General features: G+C 44.5%; 2 protein-coding genes across 2 annotated transcripts in view; one reads left to right on the top strand and one right to left on the bottom strand.

Moving 5' to 3' along the window:
- LOC149290396 (uncharacterized) overlaps positions 1 to 19,306 on the top strand; it is a 186,141-nt gene that overhangs the window by 149,981 nt on the left and 16,854 nt on the right. Inside the window, exon 4 of the mRNA XM_089489270.1 lies at positions 16,565 to 17,305. Within this exon, the coding sequence (XP_089345396.1) occupies positions 16,565 to 17,305 (741 nt within the window). The remainder of the gene's footprint in view (positions 1 to 16,564; positions 17,306 to 19,306) is intronic.
- LOC149290393 (uncharacterized) overlaps positions 6,287 to 19,306 on the bottom strand; it is a 155,544-nt gene continuing 142,524 nt past the window's right edge. Inside the window, exon 2 of the transcript XR_016277236.1 lies at positions 6,287 to 6,407. The gene's annotated coding sequence lies outside the window, so the exon portion shown is untranslated. The remainder of the gene's footprint in view (positions 6,408 to 19,306) is intronic.

Here is a 19,306-nt window from a genome sequence, read left to right as displayed (position 1 = left end):
AATGGCCAGTTGTAGCCTATTCCACCTGGAGCAACACTGGAGCATAGAGAGTTCTCCTGGGTCAGGCTGTCTGGCCTGATGGCCCCTCATTCTCCCAGTGGCCAAACCAGTTGCCGTCCATCCCCCAGGGAGGCCCCCAGTCAGGCAGGGCAGGAAAGGATCTCTCTCTTCTCTGGTTGCCCCCCTTCCATGGGATCCAGCCCTCCTCCCCAATTCCCATGGCAGCCTTCTGCATGTAGAGAAGTCACAATTCTGAAAGTGTCTTTGCCCACATAGAGATTGCCCATTTTCCACACTATTGCCTGTCCATGTTGGCTTGGGAATGTCCTGTTCTTGCCACATAGAATCATAGAATCGTAGAGTTGGAAGAGACCCCAAGGGCCATCCAGTCCAACCCCATTCTGCCATGCAGGAACTCTCAATCAAAGCATCCCCAACAGATGGCTATCCAGGCTCTGCTTGAAGACCAAGGAAGGAGATTTGACTACACTCCAAGGAAGGAGTCTGTTTCAATGTTGAACAGCCCTTACTGTCTGGAAGTTTCTCCTAATGTTGAGGTGGAATCTAGTCTCTGGAGCAGCAGAAAACAAGCTTGCTCCCTCCTTTATATGACATCCCTTCAAAAATTTAAACAGATCTATCATATCACCTCTTAACTTTCTCTTCTCCAGGCTAAACATCCCCACCTCCCTAAGCCATTCTTCATAAGGCATGGTTTCCAGACCCTTCACCATTTTAGTTGCCCTCTATGATTATATGATTTATATCCCAGGTGGAGAAATTCTGGCCCCTGGGCTGGATAAGACCTGTATTACTTTATGGATCTGATCCACAACCTCCCCTCATTTCGCCCCCTTTTTCATTTAGACACTGGTGAAAATAATCATTTCATTTTTCCAAATGAGACAAATCTCTGAGTTTAACTGCTGTGTTAATAATAATAATAATAATAATAATAATAAATGTGTGTATTTACCACCTTTCCAAAAAGATCTGAGCGGTTTAAAAATTGACAATTACAAAATGTGTGTGTTTGTGTGTGTCAGTCATAGCAGTTGCATGAAGTATGCACCTCCTCCCTCTGCTTGCTAAAGCCACACAGAAATTGAGGCATGTACATTTGTGTGCATTGTTTCTGAACGGATCTATTGTCAATATCACAATTTCTTCACTTTTCCTTGTATATTTTTAAAAAATATGCACAATGCTGAATATGTTGCACTTATACAACAAACATCTATAAATGTATAAGTTTATGAGTGAAGATTGCATCCTGGATTATGCTCATTTTGGGAAGTGAAGACATAAGTAAATTTATTATATAAACCCAGTGAAACAAATATCTCACAAAGCTCTAGTAAACAACACACACACACATTGCCCACACAAAGGACTCACTGGCACTGTGTGTCTGGGGTCTGGAAATCTCCCTTCCACCTTCTGGGAAGACAATGCTGCCAGAGACTGAATTTGGGGCTTTATGCCTGCAAAGCATGGGCTCAGTCTCTCAGCTGCAGCCCTTCCACACAATCCTGGACTGAAACATTTAAACAAAAGTCCTCTTCCAGCTCCAGGAATAAAGGCCTACCTTCAGTACAAAGACCCTGATTCCTGCAGCCCCAGAAAGGTCTCTTCTGCAGTCCTTTATGGCCGGAGCTTCCCTGGGTCAGAGGCCGTCTCCTCAGCCGTAGAGAAGGGCTGCTCTGAGTGCGAAGGAGGAGGAGGTCCAAGGGCTGAGGGAGGAAAGGCAATGGGGAAAGGTCAGTGCCAATGGCCATGGAGGGAAGAAGGTGACAATGCCAAGGAAACTCCTCTGAGTCCCAGCCATTCTAGGAATGAGTGTCAGGAGTGAGTCCAGGGGGCTGAGGGGGTCCCCTTTCCCAAAGGGGGAGGCAAGGACCGGTGGGCCCTCTCCAGCTAGGGCCCAAAGGGAGGGTCTCTTTCCCCACATCTCTCCCCCAGCCCCCAAAGCCCAGCCTCCCCACTGGCCCTGAGTCCCTGCCTCCCTTCCTCAGACCCCCACAGACCCCTTCCTTCTTTCCTTCCTTTCTTCTTTCCTTCCGTCCTTCTCCCCAAAATGGAGGGCCAGAGGCACAAAGGGACACACTTCCTTCCTTTTGGCCCAAGGAGCCTGGCCTCCTTCTCTCTCTGGAGCCTCAGGAGAGAAAGAGAAGCCTCTGTTCAACTGAGGCCTCAGAGAAGGTTCCGGAACGTTATTCCCCACAATCACAAGCAGCACAAAATGGCCGCCAGAACACAAAATGGCTGCCTCTGCCTGAGTAGTAGATACTCTAAGGAGATGATTATAATAAATAACAAAATATAACTGAAATATAAGTCCTACAAGATATTAGGAATCTTGCAGGTACAATATTTGTAAGTATATAATATTCAATTCATACAAGCTATTAAAATAATAAATAAACCTAAGAGTCCAATTCTGAGACTAACTTCCAAGATCCGCTCTTTAACTCTCTCTCTCGATCTCCAACCGACACAATTCCCCCAACTGTCTCTTGGTCTCTCAGGCCTTATATCTCCTTCTCACGGAAGCTTCCAGAAGAACCTTTATCTTGCTCTCTGATTGGTCAAGAGAGCCTTCCGTAGCAGTGATGTCACTCTGCATTTGCATAAACCTCCCTTTTCTGCCTGAAGAAGACCTCCATTGACTGGAGCCCAGTCTTTACACTTTCCCAAGGCAAGGCTTGCACCTATTTCCCAATGTTGTTCTTGGGGTCTGCCTCCCAGTTGTTTCCAGGACTTATGGTGACCTTATGGGAGTCTCTGAAGGGGTTTTCTTGGCAGGTTCCTTCAGAGTGGGTTTCCCATGGCCTTCCTCTGACGCTGAGAGAGTGCAACTTATTATTATTATCATCATCATCATCATCATCATCATCATCAACACAAATGATCAAGTCAATAAAAATAAAACCTGCCAATCTACAAAATATGTATAAAACAATAGGCAATAATATAAAATAGAATTGGTTAAAATAAGCAAGCAACAATTAGAAACATCAACATGAGGGACGTTTTCGCCATGCTTCTGAGAAGCAAACAGAGGACACCTCATTTTATGGCATTATATTGATCCTGGGGTCCCACAAAACATGGCGGAAATGCCCCTCACATCCCAAGATCACGAAAAGATCCCAGACATTTTTGACCACTGTGGGTTACAGAGAAGTGCCTGATGCATGGAGCCATGCGTCATGCTTTGCCCACCACATTTTGAGCTGAAAGGGAAGCCCAGGGTGGGATGGGAGAATCTGGTGTCACTGTTAAGGCATGTATTATTTAAGCATGAGCTGTTTTGCATCATTTCAAATGTGTATTTTTATTTCTTGCAACGTAGTAGGGCCCAGGGCAGTTCACCAATGCTCCCAGAAAGGGATTTCGGAGAGGACTATTTTCAGTTCTTGGTGGGAAGAAGCAGTTGTATTCCATGGGCACAAAAGGAAGGTCCCAGAAGGTCCAATGCTTCAGACAGCACCTCCTCCCCAACCGCAGAGGCCCTTGCTCCTAGGTCTCTGGCCTCTCAGCCTGGAGAGACACAGCTTCTTTCCAGGGAGCTCTCCATTCGGCCTCCCTTTCTCCTCTCCCAAAATGGAGGACAAAAGAAGGTTCTGGCTACTAGGGTTGCCATGACTCTCTTCCACAAAACTCCAGACGCAAGTCTACAAAAGCATATGCTACAACTTTTTTCACTCTGTTAGTCTCAAAGGTGCTACAAGATTCCTTAGGATACTGATATTCCTGAATAACATGGCTTATGGTTGAATCTGCACTGCAGAATTCATGCAGTTCAACATCGCTTTAACTGCCATTTCTCAGTGCTATGGGATTCTGGGATTTGTAGTCTGTTTTCACACCAGAGCTCACTGAGATTGGCTCACAAACCTACAGATCCCAGATTTCCATAGAATTGACCCATGGTAGTTGGTGTTGAAGTGCACTATTTCTGTAATGCAAATTGAACCTATGTGTCTGAATCCTAGCCCCTTGGAAGAGACCTTCGCAAAGGTGAGTCGAGTCCCCCCTTGACTTTTATGGGGCAGAGAGGAGGGAGGGAGAAAAGCCCCAAACAGCCATGAGATGAAGAGGGATTCCTACTCTAGGGATCATATCCAAAGGTTGCCATGCGGGCCAAATAACAATCACACCCACAATCCACAAAACAGGGATACCTTTAGTGGCCAACCCAAATACACAAAATAGATAAAACAAGCTTTTGAAGCTCAACTGGGTTCTTCATTGGGAAAAAGGGTTAAACATCAAACAGGAGAAAGGTATCACTGTTTTGTGGGTTTTGGAGGTTGTTGTTTGCAGTGTGGCCTAAACACCTTCTCCTGGATATGCTTTCTAGATTTCAGGATTCTGTACTTTTTAAAACTTTATTAGTAAAAAGGGGGGGGGGGCATATAAGACCAACAACAATAACACAGATACAATTAAAAGACTTGACAAATACAAATATTCACAAGCGACAAAACTTGTAAAACATACTAAATTACATCCAAACTCACCATACATCCAACCTCAGATTCCACAACAAACTAAAAGACTTCCAAAGTTTATGTTCTTTGCTGTGTCTTTGTTTTCTCTTTATCCGTTGTTTGCCCTTCAGTCGTCCTTTCTTTTTTTATATAGTCCAGCACTTTATCCCAGTCTTCTATCAATCTATACATTTTAGTTTTGTTTTGGTTTGTAAGATCCTTGTGAGTTTATCTGCTTCCAATGCATCAAATAGTCTTAACAGCCGTTCTTCTACTTCAGGAACTTTTGTTTGTCTCCATTCTTTTGCTAGGGTCATCCTTGCTGTTGATAAAGATAAAACAATACTCTACCATACCTGGGCCCATGGAATCCCCCAAGGAGGGGCAGGGAAGGAAAGAAGGAGAGGAGGCATGGCAGGACATCTGCCTTTCTTTTGGGGAGAGAAGGGGGCTTCCTTCCTTCTTATAACCCCCAAGGGCCCCCCAGAAGACCCTCCAGCCATTCCTCCGAATGAAGGAGGGCTCTCCCCACTTCCCTCCCTCCGAACAGACTGTGAGGGCAGCAATGGCTTCAGGGGCTGAGACTGTGCATGCACAGATGCACCCAAAGGCCCCCTCCTGAGCATGCGCAGGGATCACCAGGGCCTTGCTGCTGCTATTTATTCTGCTGGCAGCCTTTGAGGGAAGGGAAAGAGTGCGAGGGGTGCAGCAGCTTCCCTTTCCTTTCTTCTTTTCTTCCTTTCTTCTTCTGAGGAGACATGGAGGATGCCGGAATGCAGCCCAAGGAAAGGAGATGGACTCAGGAGGGAAAGACAGGGAAGGAAGGGACTGCTTTGTTTATATACCTCTATCTGTCCATGTGGGTGTGTGTATATGTGTGTGTGTGTTTGCTTCTTATGGCTGGGAGGACTGAAGAGAGAAGAAAGAGTCAGTTTTGTGCAAATTCAGAACTTCTGTGCATCAAAGAGTCCAGTGTGTTGAAACAGCAAAGAACTTTATTCAGAACACATAGAAATTAAGTGAGAACTGCCCACCCCAAGTCAAAGAATACATTAAAACCCCAAAACCTAAAACTCCACCCTCTCCAAAACCTACCCCCCACCTCCAATCCCCACAGTCTATGCCCCACAGATAACAAGGCCCCCTTTGGCATCCCCAGAAACCAGCCACTTTCTGTTAATACCAGCCCCAGACTTTATTCAGTCAAAATCCCACACAATGCAAAAGCTATCATTCCCATAACTATTCTTGACAGCTGCAACAAATCCCAGGCCCCCTATCTAGCTAACCTATACCACAACCCATAATCCCCAACAAAATTTATATCCCAAAGCAATGATCTATCTTACAGCAATTGAAACTAAACTTAACGAAATATAACCTTAAAACATAAACAGACACTTGCATTAGCAAACCACAGAAATATGGACAGACAAACGTTACAAACAAAATCATAAGGGATTTTTTCACCCCTGGATTTTCTGTATTCCTTCTTGATAAAAATAATGTTAGTTCACTTCAGGGATTTGTGTGGCTTTTCCACTGTGTGGCCTCTCTGATGTCTCACTAGATTTGACCTCAAAGAAAAACATTTCCCACAATGCTGGCATTTGAATGGCTTCTCTCCTGTGTGGACTCTCAGATGTGTCACTAGGTCTGACTTCGAAGAAAAACATTTCCCACAATGCTGGCATTTGTATGGCTTCTCTCCTGTATGGACTCTCTGATGTGTCATTAGGATTGACTTCTGAGAAAAACCTTTCCCACAATGCTGGCATTTGTATGGCTTCTCTCCTTTATGGACTCTCTGATGTCTCACTAGGTCTGACTTGTAAGTAAAATTTTTCCCACAATGCTGGCATTTATGTGACGTTTTTCTTGTGTGGACTCTCTTGTGGCTGACATGTTCTTCTGTAAACAAGGACAATGACAGACAAGACTGAATCTCAGCGTTAAGAGAGGAAGATGTTACCCCAAGATTTAGCCACACATTCACCCTTCCCTATTTGAGATTAAATTAATAAAGTTGGTGTGAGTGACCCCATTCTGGATGCCCCCAGATCCATATAATGATTGTATCCTTACTCATAAGCGCTAGCAAAGAAGAGATTGTAGGCAAACTGCCATAAGGAAATCAGTGGAAGCAGATAGTCAGACATTTGTTTTCTATTGCAACTCAAGCTAAAGAACCTCCAAGGACTTGGAGGAAATCAACTGCGTCTGTGAGTTATTTTTAAGAGGGGAAAGTGGTTAGTGCATTGCCAATACCTATATCTGGAGATTTGCTTCTTTACTCTGTTATGTTATTGTTGAGCTCTGGGACTGACGCCTTCAGACAATGCTATATATTGGTTTGTGAATGAGACCAGAATTCAGAGCCATGAAGGAACTGAGAGCTGGTGTGATGATCCTTTTTGGCTGAAGTATTTCCAAAAAGCACCCACTGTATTTATTTCAGTTTCAGACAATCCTTTCCCCACTAAGGAAACATTCTAAAGCAATTTAAACATTTTCGAATACTCGGTTTCTGCCCCCAAGCAACAAATTCACTATAAATATCAGCCCCAACTGTCTGTTCTTCAGTGTCAGTCCAGTTGCAGACAGACACTCCTAGAATCATAGAGTTGGAAGAAACTGCAAGGGCCATCCAGTCCAATCCCCTGCCATGCAGGAAATCTCAATCAAAGCATACCTGACAGATGTCCATCCAGCCTCTGTTTAAAGACCTCTAAGGAAGGAGACTCCACTACACGCCGAAGGAGTTTGTTCCACTTTCAAACAGCCCTTACTGTCAATTAGTTCTTCCTAAAGTTGAGGCGGAATCTCTTTTCCTGTAGCTTGCATCTATTGTTCTGGGTCCTGTTTTCTGGAGTACACCTCTTAACCTTCTCTTCTCCAGGCTAAACATCCCCAGCTCTCTTAGTCGTTCCTCATAGGACATAGTTTCCAGACCCTTCACCATTTTGGTTGCCCTCCTCTGGGCATTTTCCAACTTGTCAACATCTTTTTTAATCATGGTGCCCAGCACTGGACAAAATATTCCAGGTGAGGTCTGACCAAAGCAGAATAGAGTGTCGCTATCACTTCCCTTGATCTAGATACTATACTTTTACTGATGCAGCCTAAAATTGCACTGGCCTTTTTACCTGCCGTGTTGCACTGTTGACTCATGTTCAACTTGTGGTCTACTTGGACTCCTAGACCCTTTTCACATGTAGTTTCATTCATCCATGTGTCCCCCATCCTATTTATGTGCATTTTATTTTTCTGCCCTGAGTGCAGTACTTTCCATTTTGCGATGTTGAATTTCATTTTGTTAGCTTTGGCCCAGCTTTCTAGTCTGTTCCGGCCCTCTTGAATTTTGATCCTGTCCTCTGGAGTATTAGCTAGTTTGATGGCATCTGCAAATTTGATATGCATGCCCCCATTAATGTCATCTAACTCATTGATAAAAATGTTGAATAGCACTAGGCCCAGGACAAAGCCCCACTGGACACCCCACTGGGCACTTATCTCCAGGACGAAAAGAAGCCATTGCTGAGCACCCTTTGGGTTCGGCCAGTCAACCAATTGCAAATCCATGCAACAGTTACCTTGTCCAGCTTGTTTCAAGTTTTTGTCTTATATACTGTTTAATTTGGTTAACTGCTATTAAGGGACATAGCTATGAGATTCTAAGATATGGATGTTGTGGCGTGGAAAGACGTGCTGTGTCCACCACAACCACCTGTAGAGTTGAACCACGTCAACAGGACGCCAGGGAGAAGGATTCTGAAGAGATGTCTGCAAAGGTATTTAGGCCAAGAAGGAAAATATTTCTTCATCACTGAAAATGGACTTGAGCTCCCAGCTTGAGAAATAACAACAAGAGCACTTCAAGCCTTCACTCTACATGAGGGCTTTAATAAATAACTTACTTTGTCAACCAAACAACCATAACAACAAAACAGAGAGGCAGTTACTCTTACACCAGCTGTCATAACTGACACTCTCTCTCAGAAGAACACTGACAGCATCAACATTCCATGATGCAAGTGTCAACTGTTAACTGCCACTGGAACTTGACTGTTTACAATACTTAGCTTACAGCTCTATCTTGTGGTCACATACATGTCATTTCCTAACGTTGGGATGCGCTATAAATCTTTTAATAAATGAACAGATATTGCAATCCTATATAACCATATTATCAGACATAACTCCAGACAATGTTAGCCTTTTGGATGCCAGAAGGTTCCTCTCATTCTTCAGAGCAAGAAGCAACACTTCAGCTGTCTTCTAGAAGATGAAGCAAAAAGGCTTCCAAAAGGACTGAAGCCTTGGGCAAGTCTCACTCTCTCAGCCTCAGAGGATGGCCATGGGAAACCCACTCTGAAGGGACCTGCCAAGAAAACCCCTTCAGAGACTCCCATAAGGTCCCCATAAGACCTGGAAACAACTGGGAGGCAGAGACCAAGAACAACATTGGGAAATAGGGGCAATCCTTGCCTTGGGAAAGTGTAATGACTGGGCTCCAGTCAATGGAGGTCTTCTTCAGGCAGAAAAGGGAGGTTTATGCAAATGCAGAGTGACATCACTGCTACGGAAGGCTCTCTTGACCAATCAGAGAGCAAGATGAAGGTTCTTCTGGAAGCTTCCATGAGAAGGAGATATAAGGCCTGAGAGACCAAGAGACAGTTGGGGGAATTGTGTCGGTTGGAGATCGAGAGAGAGAGAGTTAAAGAGCGGATCTTGGAAGTTAGTCTCAGACTTGGACGCTTGGGTTTATTTATTTCTTTAATACAGCCTTTCTCAAATAGTGGGGCGGGCCCCCCAGGGGGGGTCGCGAGGCTCTGTTATGCAGAGGTATACTTATAACAATTTTATAGACAATTTTATAGGCGCGAAATGTTTTCTTCTTCCTAGGGGGGGCATGACAGAAAATAATTGAGAAGCACTGCTTTAATAGCTTGTATGAATTGAATATTATATACTTACAAATATTGTACCTGTAAGATTCTTAATATCTTGTAGGACTTATATTTCAGTAATATTTTGTTATTTATAATGAATATCTCCTTGGAGTATCTACTACTTGACGCTCCTTTTACACGTGTCTTGGATCGGTTGATGCTTGGGAAGATCAGTAAAGAAGTAGAAATAAGGTTCCTTAACTGGTCCCAGTCAAGGTTAAGGGAAACCCTTTTATGATTCGCTGGGTGGAGGCAGAGAGATTTAAGGAAGTTAAGGGTCTGCTGGGCTAAGAGCCATAATGACTAAATGTCTAATTAACAATTTGTAATCCACTCTGATAGCCTTTGGCTGAAGAGAGGGGTATAAAATTATTACTACTACTACTACTATTATTATTATTATTATTATTATTATTATTACAGGGCCGCAGTTTGGCTGCTTGGACCACCGGAGATCATCACAGTGAGTCAGTTGGAAAAGCCCATCTCACTCCAGAAAATAAAGGTACTTGAGGAGTTTACACTCTACGTCTTTCTGTAATAATAGCTACAAAACTGATAATAGCATTTGGGACATTTAGTCTTTTATAAACAAATATTGCATGTTTAAATGCTGCTTTAAAACCTCTTTCCATCTGCCAGCTTTGCGCTGGTTTTGGGGGGAAATGAGAAAGTGTTGGGAGGGAGGGACTGCCAACAGAATTAGGAAATGCATTGCAAGCTATGGACAGTTTGCAGCCAAGTAAGGTCCAAAACACACGGCAGCAATAGTTCAGTTTGAGAGCGCTTTAACTGCCCTGGCCCAGTGCTAGGGAATCCTGGGAACTGGAGTTTATTGTGGCACCAGACCTCTCTCACAGAGAAGGCTCAATGTCTCACAAAACTACATTTCCCAGAATTCCCTAGCACTGAGCCAGGGCAGTTAAAGCAGTCTCAGATTGGATTATTGCTGCAGTTTGTTTTGGACTTACATGACCCTTGCCAAGTCACACTCTCTCAGCCTCAGAGGATGGCAATGGCAACCCCTCTCTGAAGAAACTTGCCAAGAAAAGCCTTAGGGTTGCCATAAGATGGAACTGAATCGAAGACACATGAAGAACAGATAAAAGTCTGCAATTATTTCTCAGGTTGTACATGGGAATGGGAGGCAGTGTGGTGCAGTGGTTTGAGTATTGGGTTAAACTCTGAAAGCCATGGTCCAGTGCCCCAATCCTCCATGAAACCAGCTGGGTCCCTTGGACAAGAGGTCACACTCTCTCAGCCTCAGGGAAGGCAATGGCCAACCTCCTCTGAAGAACTCTTGCCAAGGAAACCCCAGGAGAGGCTCCCCAGAAGTCGGCAATGACTTGGAGCCACTTCACATAACACTACAAAGCCTCAAGAAAGAGCCAATATGGTTCAGTGGCTGGAGCATTGGACTATGACACAGGCGCCCAGGGTTTGAATGCCCTCTTTGCCACAGAAACCCACTGAGGGACCTTAGGCAAGTCACACTCTCTCAGCCTCAGAGGGAGGCACTTGCAAAGCCACTGCTGAACAAATATTGACAAGAAAAGCCTGCGAAGGGCTTTCCTTAGGGATGCCAGAAGTCAGAAACAAAGTATTGAAAGCACACAATGACAAAAGAGAAGTAACATCACTAACACAAGGCAGCTAGGGAGAAAGAAAGAAAGAAAGAAAGAAAGAAAGAAAGAAAGAAAGAAAGAAAGAAGACGTGGGAGTTGTAGTCCTTGTTTCACAGGGACTGGAGGGGCCTTACTACAGGGCAGGACCCCTGCTCTTTCTGGCCCTGTGGATGCTGGGAGATCAACTCCAGGAAATACACTGTAAATCCCATTGGCAAGAGAAAAGGCTACTACTGCCTTTCAGATCCAGTTTGCCCCAAATTCTTTATGAGGCCAGAAACCCCTTTGTTAGGAAGCAAACCCCAAATATCTCAGGAAGGCTCTATGTCTCCCAAGGCCCCCTCCCTCCAGGGCCTCCTTCCACTCTTCCCTCAGCCTCTCTCTCTCTCTCCCCTGAAGGCCTCAAACTGCCAACTGCCAAGCGCTGAGGCAGAGGCAGCCATTTTGTCTTCCAGCGACCATTTTGTGTTCTGGCAGCGCTTTTGTGTTCCTGCAGCCATTTTGTGTTCTGGCAGCGTTTTTGCGTTCTGGTGGCCATTTTGTGTTCTGGCAGCGCTTTTGCGTTCTGGTGGCCATTTTGTGTTCTGGCAGCGCTTTTGTGTTCCGGTGGCCGTTTTGTGCTGCTTGTGACTGTGGGGAATAATGTTCCGGAACCTTCTCTGAGGCCTCAGTTGAACAGAGGCTTCTCTTTCTCTCCTGAGGCTCCAGAGTCAGAAGGAGGCCAGGCTCCTTGGGCCAAAAGGAAGGAAGTGTGTCCCTTTGTGCCTCTGGCCCTCCATTTTGGGGGCGAAGGAAGGAAAGAAGGAAGGGGCCTGTGGGGGTCTGAGGAAGGGAGGCAGGGACTCAGGGCCAGTGGGGAGGCTGGGCTTTGGGGGCTGGGAGAGAGAGGTGGGAAAGAGACCCTCCTTTGGGCCCTAGCTGGGGAGGGTCCCACCGGTCCTTGCCTCCCCCTTTGGGAAAGGAGACCCCCTCAGCCCCCTGGACTCACTCCTGCCACTCATTCCTAGGGCTGGGACTCAGAGGAGTTTCCTAGGCATTGCCACCTTCTGCCCTCCATGGCCATTGGCACTGACCTTTCCCCATTGCCTTCCCTCCCTCAGCCCTGTGGACCTCCTCCTCCTTCGCATTCAGAGCAACCCTTCTCTACGGCTGAGGAGACGGACTCTGACCCAGGGAAGCTCCGGCCATAAAGGACTGAAGGAGAGCCCTTTCTGGGGCTGATAGCATCTGTGTCTTTGTACTGAAGGTAGGCCTTTATTCCTGGAGCTGGAAGAGGACCTTTGTTTAAATGTTTCAGTCCAGGATTGTATGGAAGTGTTGCAGCTGAGAGACTGAGCCTATGCTTTGCAGGCATAAAGTCCCAAATGCAGTCTCTAGCAGAACTGTCTTCCCAGAATGTGGAAGTGAGATTTCCAGAACCCAGACACACAGTGTGCCAGTGAGTCCTTTGTGTGGGGACTGTGTGTGTATGTGGTGTTTGCTAGAGTTTTATGAGGTATTCGTTTCACTGGGTTTACAAAATGAGTTTACATACATCTTCACTTCCCCCAAATGAGCATAATCCACGGTTCAATGTTCAGTCATAAGCCTATACATTTATAGATTTTTGATATTTCAAGTGCAATACATTCAGCAGTCTTCATCTTCTTAAAAAATATACAAGGAAAAGTGAAGAAATTGTCATTTTGACAATAGATCCATTCAGAAACAATGCACACAAATGTACATGCCTCAATTTCTATGTGGCTTTAGCAAACAGAGGGAGGAGGTGCATACCTCATGCTCCTGCTATGACTGACATAATAAAAACAGCAGTTAAGCTTAGAGAAATAGTATCATCTACATAAATGAAATAATTATTTTGACCAGTGTCTAAATGGGGAGGGGGCCATGATGAGGGGAGGCCATAGATCAGATCTCTATGGTAATGTAGCTCTTATGCAGCCCAGGAGCTACAGCTTCTCCACCTGGGACATAAAGCAGGTCCTCCCGCTCCTCCTCTTTGTGAAAGAGAAGTCATGATGATACAGTGATTTTGAGTGCTGCAGGGTTTCTAGCCAAACCAAGCCTAACCCTTGTCTCTTTTCTCAGGAACTTCATCTTGGACACGGCTTTGGAGTGTCTTTTGTTGGAAGTGACCGAAGTGCAGGGCCACCAGGATCCCCCTTCCCACATGATGGCCAACACAAAGGCCAAGCAGAGGGAGCTGGGCTCCAACAGAAAGAGGCTTCAGAGGTACAACAACTCTTTGGCAAGTTGCCATCCTGACTGTTAGTTTCATCTGTGTCTGGGCCGGATCATGAAAGCAAGCAGAGAACATACTGCCGCAGTTTGGCAGAGAGAGTCCTGATTAATCCTCTATCACCTCAGTTTTTGAGGGGGCTTTGAAAATGTCCTATTTCACTCCTCCTCCTCCCACTTTCCCCCTTCTCCTCAGGTCAGTTCAGTTGCTGCAAAATGTGTTCCAAGTTCAAAAGAGTGTGCGTCCCATCAACTCAAAAGAGGGGAGAGGGGAGGAGGGCAGGATCTTTCCCTTGCCAGGAGTCAGAGCAAAAACAAACTTCTGTACCCTTCTTTGCTTGTGTGATCATTATAATTAACAACTTTGGCCATCTGGACCGCCTTCTGGTGTTGCTTGTCCACATGTGTCTTTCTTTCCCAATCTGTGAAATGCTGGGGGATATGGAAGAATATCTCTGGACTTAAATTGAGGGTGATCCCAGTGGCCCTGAAGCCCAGAGTACTCCCCAGAACTGTTTTTTAAAAAGGAAATTTGCCTCTGAAATTAGGTGAGATATGGCTAAATGGTTCATTGGTGACTAAATGTACTATACATGTTGAGATAGTCAGTATCTTAATCAATCAATAATATTCCAGAAATGGCCTAATTTATATTGTTTATCATATTTTATATTATATTGAAAGAATTCGAGACAAACTGGATCTCAAAAGCTGTAGCTTTTTCTTGCTTGCAGAATTTAAAGTTTATTTCCTGGACTGATTTCTGCAGTGTTGAAATAATATTTGCAATGCACCATGTGCTTTCCTCCCCTTTTGTTTAGTCATTTTCTGGATGAGGGCTATTTTCTGTTGCAGGTGACCTTTGCGGATGTGGCAATATATTTCACGAAGGAGGAATGGAAACTGTTGACAAAAAAGCAGAAACTGATGTACAGTTCCGTGATGATGGAGAATTATGAAAATGTGGCCTCTGTGGGTAAGGAACCTGAATCCATTGCACTTCCTGTGAAGACTGACGGCCCTTTCATAATTCACTGTCAAAGCGCTATGATTCCACTTTAGAACTATAGAATCAAAGAGTTGAAATAGACCACAAGGACCATCCGGTTCAATCTTCTGTCGTGCAGGAACAGACATTCAAAGCATCCCCAAGAGATGGCTATCCAGCCTCTGTTTAATGACCTCCAAAGAAAGAGACTCCACCAAAATCTGAGGGTGTATATTCCACTGCTGAAGAGCTTTTTCTCTCAGGAAGTTCCTCCTAAAGTTTAAGTGGAATCTCTTGTCCCTCTGGCTTGCATCCATTGTTCCATGTCCTTTTCTCTGGAGTAGCAGAAAGCAAGCCTGCTCCATCCAGAATATGACATCTCTTCAAATATTTGAACAGGGCAGTCATATCCACTCTTAACCTTCTCTTCTCTAAGCTAAAAATACCCAGCTCCTTAAGTCATTCCTGCGAGAGCATGGTTTCCAGACCATTCTCCATTTTGGCTTCCCTCCTCTGGACAAGCTCCAGCTTCTCAACATCTGTTTGAATTGTGGTGCCCAGAACTGGACACAGGATTATTGCAAGTGAGCCCTGACCAAAACAGAATAGAGTGGCAATTACTTCCCTTGATCTTGACACTATACTCCTATTGATACAGCCTAGGATCACATTGGCCTTTTTAGCTGCTGCATCACACTGTTGACACATGTTCAACTTGTGGTCTACTACCATTCCTAGTTCCCTTTCACACGTAATTTAATTGTCATAACAACTTCCTGCGGAATCTTGGAATTTCTAGTTTTAGTGAGGCACTATTGTTCTCCACTTTGTAAGGTTTCTAAATATCCAATCCTAAACTGCCAATTCTGGAATGTTGTGGGACACAAGTGCTATGCTTTTAGGGGAGTTTGGTACTTAGCTCAATAGAAAGAAATAGTTTTACTAGGGCAATATTGACCTCTGGACTCAGCGAATCTATAGCAGTTCCTGAATCAAACAGATCTTCAGTGGGATTTGGAATAGGTTTTTGTGTTTTATTTAGGGGCAAAGCAAAACACACAGACACATACATGTAAGTGTTCATGCACACACGCAAGAACTAGGTAACAAAGGAGGGATTGCTGAATAGATGTAAGTCTTTGATCATGGTGATACGTTATCTATCCAGGTCTTTATTCCAATTGTTGAGGATTTGAAATAAGGAGAGATCAGTAGTTCCCATGACAATTGGGGTTGGTGAGTGCATTGAGGTGTTTAGCCATGAAAACAAACAGAGTGTCTATCTGTAACTGGACTGACACCGAAGAACAGAAGTCGGGGCTGATATTTATACTGAAATTGGTTTCTGCTTGGGAGCAGAAACTGTGGGTTCAGAAAGGTTTATATCACTTTAGAATATTTCCTTTGTGGGGGAAGAATGGTGTGAAACAAACTGAAAGCAATGGCTGTTTGATGCAAATACTTCAGACAAAAGGGATTAGCACACAGCCTCTCAGGTCCTTGTTGGCTCTGAATTTTGATTGTGTTCACAAGCCAATATACACTACAATCTGAGGGTGACACTCCCACATGCAGGTCAAAAATATCATAGCAGAGTACGGAAGCAAATATCCAGATATAGGCATTGGCAATGCACTGACCACTTTTCACACTTAAAAATAAGACACAAACACAGTCGATTTCATTGAAATCCTTGGAGGTTCTCTATCTTGAGATGCAAAATAATACAAATATTTCCAAGCTCTCCTCTCTGACTTCCATCAACTTCACCATACCTTGTACACACAACTCTGATCTAATCCACTCCAATCCGCATGTGAGCTGCATACTGTATTGGTTGTGAGTCCTCTCCTGGTGCCAAACAGCATGAAGGGACCTCTGCAGTTAGCTTCCATCATGCCTTGGGCTCTGACTCAGGACTCTATGGCAGTCTCACAGGATATGATGCCATCTGTCAATCAAAGTATTTTTGTACATGTTTAATTGAATATTTTTTTTCAATAGCCCTTTGACTATCTTCTTCCACTGATTCCCTCAAGGCAGTCCCCATACGGTCTCTTCTTTGCTAGTTCCTATGAGTAAGAATGCAACCGTTCAATGGATTTAGGGGCATAAGCAGCAGGGTCATGCTTGGGTTACTCACAGCAACTTTATTAATTTAATCTCTAAGAAGGAGGGGTTCATGAGGGTTAAATCATGCGGTAACACCCTCCTCTGTTAAGTCTGATTTTCAGTCTCATCTGTAATTGTCGTTCTTTACAGAAAAATATTTGAGTCATGAGAGAGTCCATACAGGAAAGAAGTCACATAAATGCCAGCACTGTGGGAAACATTTTGCTTACAAGTCAATTCTAGTCATGCATCAGAGAGTCCACACTGGAGAGAAGGCATACAAATGCCAGCATTGTGGGAAAGGTTTTTCTTGGAAGTCAAACCTAGTGATGCATTACAGATTCCACACTGGAGAGAAGTCTTACAAATGCCAGCATTGTGGGAAATGTTTTTTTACTAAGTCATACCTAGTGACACATGTGAGAATCCACACAGGAGAGAAGCCATACAAATGCCAGCATTGTGGGAAATGTTTTTCTCGGAAGTCACACCTATTGACGCATCGGAGAGTCCACACAGGAGAGAAGCCATACAAATGCCAGCATTGTGGGAAATGTTTTTTTACTAAGTCATACCTAGTGACACATGTGAGAATCCACACAGGAGAGAAGCCATACAAATGCCAGCATTGTGGGAAATGTTTTTCTCGGAAGTCACACCTATTGACGCATCGGAGAGTCCACACAGGAGAGAAGCCATACAAATGCCAGCATTGTGGGAAATGTTTTTCTTGGAAGTCATACCTAGTAAAACATCAGAGAGTCCACACCGGGGAGAAACCATACAAATGCCAGCGTTGTGGGAAATGTTTTCCTCAGAAGTCAAGCCTAGTGATACATCAGAGAGTCCACACAGGAGAGAAGCCATACAAATGCCAGCATTGTGGGAAATGTTTCTCTCAGAAGTCAAACCTAGTGAGACATCAGAGAATCCACACAGGAGAGAAGTCATACAAATCCTAACATTATATTTGTCAATAACATCTACAATAAATATTTTCAGTCCAGAAGTGCAAAAAAAAAAAAAAAAAAAAAAAAAAAAGGCTCTTTGGATCTTGTTTGTGAGATTTGTCTGTCAATATGTCTCTTGGTTTTTAAGTTCTATTTTGTTAAGTTTATGTTTTGATGGCTAATAGTATAGATAATTGCTTTGGGTTGTCAATTTGGCTTGGGATTGTGGGTTGTGGTATAGGTTAGGTAGATGGGGGGCTGGGATTTGTTGCAGCTGGTTAGAATAGTTATGAGAATGATAACTTTTGCAATGTGTGGGATTTTGTCTTAAGAAAGTTGGGGGCAGGTATTAACAGAAAGGGCTAGTTTCTGGGAATTGCAAAAGGGGGCCTTGTTACCTGTGAGGCATAGACTGTGGGAATTAGAGGTGGGGCTAGGTTTGGAAGAAGGTGATGTTTTAGGTTTTAGGGGTTTTAATGTATTGTTTGGCTTGGAGTGGAAAGTTCTGGCTTAATCACTGAATTTCTATGTGTTCTCAGTAATAATAATAATAACAACAACTTTATTACAGCCATTTGGCCAGCACAATTAAAATAAAGTGTTCTCAATAAAGTTCTTTATTGTTTCAACAGACTGGACTCTTTGATGCACAGAAGTTCTGAATTTACCCAAAACTGAGCCTTTCTTCTCTCCTCAGTTCTTAGAGCCATTCCCAGCCATAACAACAGCAGAGGAAACACACACACACACACACACACCAACATACAGGATACACAGGGACAGCTATATTTCCCAACTAGACCCTTCCTTTCCTGCCTTTCTTTCCTTAGTCCAGCTCTGCACCTTGGGCTCCATTGTGATCTCCTCAAAGGAAGAAAGAAGGGAAGGAAGGGGAGGCCGCTGAACCCCCAGCACATAATTTCTTTTCCTGCAAAGGCCCCCAGCGGAATAAGCAGCAGCATCTAGGACCTGGCAATCCCTGCAAATGCTGAGGAGGGGCCTTTGGGGTTATATGCGCCTGCACAGTCTCAGCACCTGAAGTCATTCCTGCCCTCACAGTCTGTTCTGGGGAGGGAGGGATGTGGGGAGACCCCTTGTTCATTCAGAGGAATTGCTGGAGGGTTTACTGGGGGGCCCTTGGGGGTTATAAGAAGAAAGGAAGCCCTTCTTCTCCCCCCCCAAAAAGGCAGGGGGCCTGTGAGGCCTCCTCTCCCTCTTTCCTTCCCTGCCCTCTCCTTGGGGGATTCCTTGGGTCCCATGTACTTGGGGGGTTATTATGAGAAAAGAGGGCTGGGAGAGACCCTTGGAGGGAGGCATGGCCATGGAGGGGAGGGGGATCCAAAGGTAAAAGGGGGTTTGAGGAGCCCTCTCCCTCATGGAAAGTGGGGCAGAGGAGAAACCCTCCCTTCTGATGCCTCATTTGGGAAAGAGTTTTGTGCCAAATTGAAAGCATCACACAGGATTCAATAGCATGGGGGGGGAGTTTTCTCTGGAGTCCTGGAGGGAGGAGGCTCTGGGGGGGAGAGAAGAGCCAAAAATTCCAAACCCCCAACCCTCCTCCCAATTATAAAAACATTAATCAACCTTTAAAAAGCTATTAAACAGCAAGAAAATTAAAACTTTCATAACACAATACAACAAAAAAGTTTTTTCAGGCAAGAAATGTGTCGTTTTCTGAAGGTGAGAGGGGAGGGCAGGAACGATACATCAGTAACAATTTCCATCATACTAATTATGGCAAGGGTAAGGGTCGGGGGGGAGGCAAGACAATAGATCTAGTCTGGAAAGAGGTCCGTCTTAATAGCCTTCCTAAAGGCTTCCAAGGTGTTAATAGGACAGATCTCATCTGGCAGGTTGTTCCAGAGTTAACCAACATCTTGTATCTTGCCTGGAAACTAATGGGCAGCCAGTGGAGAGATTTAAGAACCGGTGTAATGTGAGC

This window comes from Sceloporus occidentalis, unplaced genomic scaffold, assembly GCF_023333645.1.
Source record: "Sceloporus occidentalis isolate IW3139 unplaced genomic scaffold, rSceOcc1.0.p SCAF_39, whole genome shotgun sequence".
Lineage (NCBI taxonomy): Eukaryota > Metazoa > Chordata > Lepidosauria > Squamata > Phrynosomatidae > Sceloporus > Sceloporus occidentalis.
Note: the sequence above shows the minus strand (reverse complement) of the source record. Positions and strands in the feature narration are given on the sequence as shown.